Here is an 8,483-nt window from a genome sequence, read left to right on the forward strand (position 1 = left end):
TTAGGGTTTCGGTTGGTGCAATTGATGTTCAAAGGAGAAAGCTTCAGAAGCGCTTTTGGATGCTCAGAATTGGAGTTTAGCCTGTTTGATGATAGATTCGGAAAGGTAATCTGCACTCTTGCTTTTTCTGATAGCTTTTGTCCCAATTCCAAATTGGGAACTTTCTTGAATTTTCAACGCTTTACTGATTGCCTTATTTTGTTACTGCAGTGAAAACCGGAATACTCATGTGCGATTTACTGCTTGCAAGGGAAAATGGCGAACTTGGGAGATTTGCTCATCACTGTGCGGCATGACCTCTCAAGAACAGTCTCTCTGAATGACACAACAGGGTCGGATTTGACAATTTCAGCCCCACCCATGAAATCAACCTGCAAGTCCTTCAAACAGATTTCTAGATGAAGCTCTCCTGCACCAGCAACAATGTGTTCTCCAGACTCCTCAATGGTACAAACAAACATAGGATTAGGCTTAGCAAGACGCTTGAGACCTTCAACAGGCTTAGGAAGACCTGAAGCAACCTTGCACTGAACAGCAACACGCACAACAGGTGAGACAGAAAACTTTATAGCACGAATAGGGTGTGCATCGACTTCCTTTTCATTTGTTAGAGTACTCAATAGATCAGACCAGAAATCACTAATACCCATCCATTCCTTACGGCCTCCATATGGTACCTTGCATTTTTCAACAGACAAAAGATGGCCACATAATCTCCAAACTTTGGTAAATTCCCTAATAGTTTTTTTTTGTGTCTTGTAGACTGACTCCATCCACCGCCTACAACGCCGTTGATGCTTTCCAATAGACCAAACCGACATTGTAAGCAACCGCACAATGTGAAACTGCAGTATGGATCGGGGACCCTCTTTGTCTAGTTTTGGCACTAAATTTGGGGTGATCATATTAGAAGATTGGAACCCTTCTGCCATTTTCTCAGTTTTTCAAAGGATAGGAAGACTTCTTCGCAACAGTGATTGATGAACTCGTTACAGCTAGCCTGTTTGCCGAGCTCTCCTGGGATATAGGTGAAGCAACTACCTTATTTGCAAACATTTCTTTTGTGATGTTCCCATTTGCAGATTCAGATTTACAGTTTGTAACATCTACATCATTATTCAAAACATCTTTATTCTGTACCAGGTTATGCTTCAATAGACAGCAACTAGATACCACGCCATGTTTAGATGATTCAACTGTCCGAAATGCAATTGGGTCACTATCACAGTCTGTAGCAGCACAAGGCGGGTCGGAAATTACTACTTCCGGAATTCCAGATGAACCCAAAACATGTTCTGAATTAGATCTACTACAAGGAAGTTCATGTAGAGAAAACTTCATACGTTTAACATTTACAATCTCATCATTCAGGTCTTCACAAGTTAAACTCTCGGCCAAACTCCCCAGGGCAGTCTCATTGGAATGCTGAATTTGGGTATCATCTTGGGCAACAGGTAATCCACTTTCTTCACAAAACTTGAGAATATCATCTTCATATTTTGATGCTGCTGTTTTGGTTTTTTTCTTGCAGGCCTAACAAGCCTCAATGCCATTTCAGCGGCCGTATCTTTGAGACCAACAGGTGAATGCATCTCCTTTATCAGGATATTTTGCTCGGAAGACATCAGAAAAGTGGCCTCCATTTTCAATTAGCATCGATCTGAACCATCTTCCAAACTCATTATTGTCAAAATCAGGCCCTGCATCACACCTATCAATTGCAGACGGTGCAATATTGAGATCACCAACAACAAAGATTCTCCTTCCTTGATGCAGGAGAGACTCCAATCTGCAGTATCCTGTAGAATATTTGTTTAAACTGAATCCTCTCCGTGTCATCACTTCCAGCTCGAGGCCCATAAATATTGAAAAGAACAAAGTGCCCATGATCAGTGACAATGCATCGCCCTTCACTGTCAACACTGAGAAGCTCATCTTTTGAAAAACCCTCAAGATCTTCTATGAAGAGTGGCAATTTATCTTCCCTAGTTTGAGAGTTACACATTAGGCCAGTGAATCCTTCTTCAGCTGCCAAGGGCAATGTTGCTTCAGTACTCGAAAAAGCAGACTTTACTCGACAAAATGTAATAACACCGGAATAACCGGTTCGGCCTTTCTGAGAAGTTCGGGTAGAAGAAAAGAACGATTCGTATCCATCTACCATAACCAAATCCGCTGTAACATCTTGTCTGCTAAGTTTTGTCTCCTGAAAGCAAATAATATCAGCGTCGAATGAATTGAGCAGATTGCGGAGAGAACCGAACTGCAATATGCGTTGTCTCAAACCGTTTACGTTGTAAGTTATTATCTTCACATTTTTGAAGGATCTCTTAAGCTTCTGTCTTAGAACCTCTTCGATGATATCATTAGCAACTGACTGTTTTATTGATTCATATGTAGGTCCTCCCTCCATAAGAAGACCGTGCATCCTTCCCCACCACTCTTCCATGAGTTTCCCCTTTTTTTTTCTTCAAGTCCAAGAGTAGGAGAAAATTCCAATGGATGGTAATAATCATATAACTGCTGTCTTTTGGCATTATATTCTGGATTATCATGCTGCAAAAGGCCATGACTGCTTTATCATGCCTTTACCTGAAAATTGATTGTGTTGGCCATGCTGTTATTCATCTTGCAGGTTTGATGGCTGCACCTGAGAGGCTTTGGCTAGGTTGATAATGCTGTAGTTATGTATTACTGGAAATGTATGGTTAGTGAAATTGGTGTAGGTCGGCATTGTATTGGTTAACATGTGACTGTTTGCTATTGTACTGTGTTGAAATAATGTTTGTAATGTTGCAGGGTTGTTTTGAGATGTGGGCAAGGCTGGGACCTTTGACGAAAGGAAGAGATTAACGGTAGTGACACATATCATGTGATGTTCATGTGTAGACTCTAGATATGACTTTGCCAGTTGAGATACATGATAGTGAGTGAAATCCCAACGATGCAAAACCCTTGCTGGCAAGACGGCAGTCTCATTTGTATGGCAAGAAGAAACAGAACAGTTGACCAGTAAAATTTCCCATGACTTGAACAGCAACTGAATGACAAATTATGGTGTTGCAAATGTAATGAATTGGAAATGGAAATGGGTATGCAATGAAAATGTATGTATGAAAATGAAATTGGATATGTTTGGAAGCTAAATGTTATGAAGTGTATGTATGTATTATTGGATTTGAAATGCACCATGGATGGAAAATGGATTTTGGATTCTGAATTTTAATTATAAAAATGGAAGTGGACTTTTTAGGAATAATCCAGCATTAGCTTAAATGTCAATTTAATTACTAATAACAAATCAACAAAAAACAAATTAAAAACCAATTAATCTATAATTCATTTAAAATTACTTGGATATCGATTCTAACATTCATTTGGAAATAAAAAAATGATTAGAGTTTTAATCCTTAGTAAAAATAAATAATTAAGATTAAATTAAAAAGTGAAGATATTAAAATCCATTTTATACTGACGAATGTATGCAAAAAAAATGCAAAAAAATAAAAGAAAAAACGGAAAAATTTCGGGATCAAAATCGGGGTATGACAGTTGCCCCTATTTAAGTATCTTCGACTAGAGAATATGAAGCGGTACACTCTTCATATGATCATAGTGGGAGATGATTAAATACTAAAAAGACCCGGATTTTGATCCTGAATCCCCATGACATGATGTGATATGATATGATATGCCATGATATGCATGGATATGCATGGATGCATGATTCTTATTTCCTTTTTTTTTTATATTTCCTTTCCTGCTAGGGATATGGTGGACCCTTAGCGGGAGATGCTACTAGACAGACCAAAACTGTGGGGAATGCTGATGATCCACAGGGGGACAGACAAACGGTAAGAAACAACTTGCTGGGAAAACAGTCCTGCTGGCGAATCAGACACACACTGGGGAGTATTCAAAGTGAGATTTGATAAACGGCACTTAGAATACAACCGAACAAAGAAAAAGATGCTATGACAGGTTCATATAAGACCTGACAACGCTGGGGAATAATCAAGGAGAAAACTCTTCAGAATAGGTTCATGTATGACCTGACACCGGAATAAGGGTTCAACAACAGGTTCATACATGACCTGAATGGTATTGAACAAACAGAGAAAAAAACTTCAGTATAGGTTCAAGTATGACCGGACCCCGGAATAGAAGGTTCAATGACAGGTTCGTATAAGACCCGAATAGGATTGAACAAAGAATCTTCAGAGTAGGTTCAAGCATGACCGGACCCCGGAATAAAAAGGTTCAATGACAGGTTCGTATAAGACCTGAATAGGATTGAACAAAGAATCTTCAGAGTAGGTTCAAGCATGACCGGACCCCGGAATGAAAAGGTTCAATGACAGGTTCGTATAAGACCTGAATAGGATTGAACAAAGAATCTTCAGAGTAGGTTCAAGCATGACCGGACCCCGGAATAAAAAGGTTCAATGACAGGTTCGTATAAGACCTGAATAGGATTGAACAAAGAATCTTCAGAGTAGGTTCAAGCATGACCGGACCCCGGAATAAAAAGGTTCAATGACAGGTTCGTATAAGACCTGAATAGGATTGAACAAAGAATCTTCAGAGTAGGTTCAAGCATGACCGGACCCCGGAATAAAAAGGTTCAATGACAGGTTCATATAAGACCTGAATAGGATTGAACAAAGAATCTTCAGAGTAGGTTCAAGCATGACCTGACCCCGGAATAAAAAGGTTCAATGACAGGTTCGTACATGACCTGAATAGGATTGAACAAAGAATCTTCAGAGCAGGTTCAAGGATGACCTGACCCCGGAATAAAAAGGTTCAATGACAGGTTCGTATAAGACCTGAATAGGATTGAACAAAGAAAGGAAAAACTCTTCAGAGCAGGTTCAAGGATGGCCTGACCCCGGAATAAAAAGGTTCAATGACAGGTTCGTATAAGACCTGAATAGGATTGAACAAAGAATCTTCAGAGCAGGTTCAAGGATGACCTGACCCCGGAATAAAAAGGTTCAATGACAGGTTCGTATAAGACCTGAATAGGATTGAACAAAGAATCTTCAGAGTAGGTTCAAGCATGAACGGACCCCGGAATAAAATGGTTCAATGACAGGTTCGTATAAGACCTGAATAGGATTGAACAAAGAATCTTCAGAGTAGGTTCAAGCATGACCGGACCCCGGAATAAAAAGGTTCAATGACAGGTTCGTATAAGACCTGAATAGGATTGAACAAAGAATCTTCAGAGTAGGTTCAAGCATGACCGGACCCCGGAATAAAAAGGTTCAATGACAGGCTCATATAAGACCTGAATAGGATTGAACAAAAAATCTTCAGAGTAGGTTCAAGCATGACCGGACCCCGGAATAAAAGGGTTCAATGACAGGTTCATATAAGACCTGAATAGGATTGAACAAAGAATCTTCAGAGTAGGTTCAAGCATGACCGGACCCCGGAATAAAAAGGTTCAATGACAGGTTCATATAAGACCTGAATAGGATTGAACAAAGAATCTTCAGAGTAGGTTCAAGCATGACCGGACCCCGGAATAAAAAGGTTCAATGACAGGTTCATATAAGACCTGAATAGGATTGAACAAAGAATCTTCAGAGTAGGTTCAAGCATGACCGGACCCCGGAATAAAAAGGTTCAATGACAGGTTCGTATAAGACCTGAATAGGATTGAACAAAGAATCTTCAGAGTAGGTTCAAGCATGACCGGACCCCGGAATAAAAAGGTTCAATGACAGGTTCATATAAGACCTGAATAGGATTGAACAAAGAATGGAAAAACTCTTCAGAGCAGGTTCAAGGATGACCTGACCCCGGAATAACAACAATTGGACTCTGACCGTAAGCAATGGACTACAAACAGCTTTTAACGGATTTTGCCAACTACAATTGGACTTGAAAATGACCGGGAAAACCGGATGTTGGTTTAAGGGCAACAAATACAAACTGGAATTAGAGGTCAAAGGATCTAGGATCGACAACAAGACCTGGGTCAATGGAAAATGAGCACGAAGTACATTTCGGCTATGCATGATTTGAATTTCCTTTTATGCATGATATATGAATGATCATGATTTTGAGGATGCTGACACTTGGCAGACTGGGTGTTTGTAGGGACAGAGATTCTGATTCCTCAACACCAATAACTCATACTCGTACAATCAACAGGCGCATCCATAGGAGCAACTATCATGAGTGACAGTTATAAATAACCAAAGGTCCATCCTCCTAGAGGATTCACAAGTTGTATTCCATGGGGACTTTTGTTGGTGATCCTGGAGCATTTATGCAAACTTTGAGCCTTTCGGGGAAACAAATGATTTTCCCTCGATTTTCACATGTATCAAAGTAAATTTGTTCTAAGTTTCAAATTCTTTTTCAAGTTTCAAAATTTCATTATTAACAAATAAATGACATTTTGCATAACAAAGAAAGTATAGATGAACACAAATTAACAATGATTGGGAAAACTGGTATTTTATTCAAGAATGGTAGCACACCAATGGCGTAGCTCCATAGAGTGTTACAAATTTTTTTTGAAAATGGCAATAAGGAAAGGTTTACATTGAATTCAGTGACCACTAACATCCTTAATAGGTATGATTCCCCCAAAAACCTTGCTTCTAAGGGGAGTGACTGGATTAATCTTCCACCTCAAATTCTTCGGTGTAAATCAGTAACAACTGATGCAGTTTATGCCTTTGTGCCCCTAACTTTTGCCTGGATCGCCCTTTCGGGTTTTCAATCCACCGGGACGCTCTTTTTTGCCTAAGTCGCCTTTTCAGGTTTTCAACTTAGCGAGCTACCATTTTTATTCATCCCTAACTTTTGCCTGGACCGCCCTTTCGGGTTTTCAGTCCACCGGGATACCCTTTTTTTGCCTAAATCGCCCTTTCAGGTTTTCGATTTAGCGGGTTTTTATTAGGCATAGTATTTTTTAACTGCATCAGAGTTCACGGGATGTGAGAGTTCTTCATCATCCATAGTTGTGAGAATCAAGGCTCCTCCGGAGAAAACTTTCTTTACAACATATGGGCCTTCATAATTGGGAGTCCACTTCCCACGTGAGTCCTTGTGTATTGGCAAGATCTTCTTAAGCACGAGGTCTCCTTCTCTGAATTCCCGAACACGTACTTTCTTGTCAAAAGCCCTTTTAAGCCGTTTTTGGTATAATTGTCCATGGCACAAAGAAGTCAATCGCTTCTCATCTACGAGGTTCAACTGATCAAATCTGTTTTGAATCCACTCAGCCTCTTCTAGCTTGGTCTCCATCAAGATTCTCATTGAAGGTATCTCTACTTCAATTGGGAGAACTGCTTCCATCCCATATACTAAAGAGAACGGGGTTGCCCCTGTTGAAGTGCGGACGGAAGTCCGATATCCATGCAATGCGAAGGGTAGCATTTCGTGCCAATCCTTATAGGTTTTTACCATTTTCTGCAGGATCTTCTTGATGTTTTTATTAGCGGCTTCAACAGCTCCATTCATCTTTGGACGATATGGTGAAGAATTATGGTGCTCAATCTTGAAGCTCTCGCATAATTCTTTCATGGTCTTATTGTTCAGGTTCGTCCCATTATCCGTGATGATCCGACTTGGAATTCCATAACGGCAAATGATCTCTTTCTTGAGAAACCGTGCAACCACTTGTCTAGTCACATTAGCGTAAGAGGCGGCTTCTACCCATTTGGTAAAGTAATCAATGGCAACCAGGATGAAGCGGTGACCATTGGAAGCTTTAGGCTCGATGGCGCCAATCATGTCGATGCCCCACATTGAGAAAGGCCAAGGTGACGTCAAAACATTTAGCAGGGTCGGAGGCACGTGTACCTTGTCGGCATAGATTTGGCATTTATGACATTTTCTAGCATAATTGAAACAGTCAGATTCCATGGTCAACCAGTAATAACCAGCTCTCAAAATCTTCTTGGCCATGGCATGTCCATTGGCGTGAGTCCCAAAGGATCCTTCATGAATCTCCTTGATCAACATGTCCGCTTCACGTCCATCCACGCATCTGAGCAGAATCATGTCGTGATTTCTCTTGTACAACACACCATTGCTCAAGAAGAATTTGGATGCTAATTTCCTCAATGTTTTCTTGTCAAGGGTTGTGGCATCTGTTGGATATTCTTGATTTTGCAAAAAGCATTTGATGTCGTGAAACCAGGGTTTACCATCGGCTTCCTCTTCAACTGACTGGCAGTAGGCAGGCTCAACTTTCCGCTCGATTTGAATGAGAGGTGCTTCATTATGGAATCTGACTTGGTACATTGAAGCCAACATAGCCAAAGCATCGGCAATTTGATTCTCAGTTCTCGGGATATGACGGAAAGTGATCTCGTCAAAGTATTTTATCAATTCCATGACATGGGCACGATATGGGATCAACTTGGTATCACGGGTTTCCCATTCGCCCTTGACTTGGTATATCACCAAGGCTGAATCTCCACATACTTCAAGGATTTTGATTCGGAGATCAATTG

The 8,483-nt window shown here is 40.4% G+C and overlaps 1 protein-coding gene across 1 annotated transcript; it reads right to left on the bottom strand.

The window, feature by feature from the left end:
• Positions 1–1,573: 1,573 nt before the first annotated feature.
• LOC127136436 (DNA-(apurinic or apyrimidinic site) endonuclease 2) lies at positions 1,574–2,449 on the bottom strand. Its single transcript, XM_051062992.1, has 2 exons — positions 2,095–2,449; positions 1,574–2,028 (listed from the first exon to the last, which is right to left on the bottom strand). The coding sequence occupies exons 1-2, from the start codon at positions 2,447–2,449 to the stop codon at positions 1,742–1,744; spliced, it is 642 nt and encodes a 213-aa protein (XP_050918949.1). The 3' UTR covers positions 1,574–1,741.
• Positions 2,450–8,483: the final 6,034 nt, after the last annotated feature.

The sequence above is a fragment of the Lathyrus oleraceus genome, chromosome 4 (assembly GCF_024323335.1).
Source record: "Lathyrus oleraceus cultivar Zhongwan6 chromosome 4, CAAS_Psat_ZW6_1.0, whole genome shotgun sequence".
NCBI lineage: Eukaryota > Viridiplantae > Streptophyta > Magnoliopsida > Fabales > Fabaceae > Lathyrus > Lathyrus oleraceus.

Bases quoted from the DNA above. Each gene is read 5' to 3' on its own strand.
- LOC127136436 (XM_051062992.1), bottom strand. From the start codon at position 2,449: ATGGAAGAGTGGTGGGGAAGGATGCACGGTCTTCTTATGGAGGGAGGA. The intron at 2,029-2,094 runs GTGTTATTACAT...TGCCCTTGGCAG, and splicing joins AGGCCGAACCGGTTATTCCG to CTGAAGAAGGATTCACTGGC.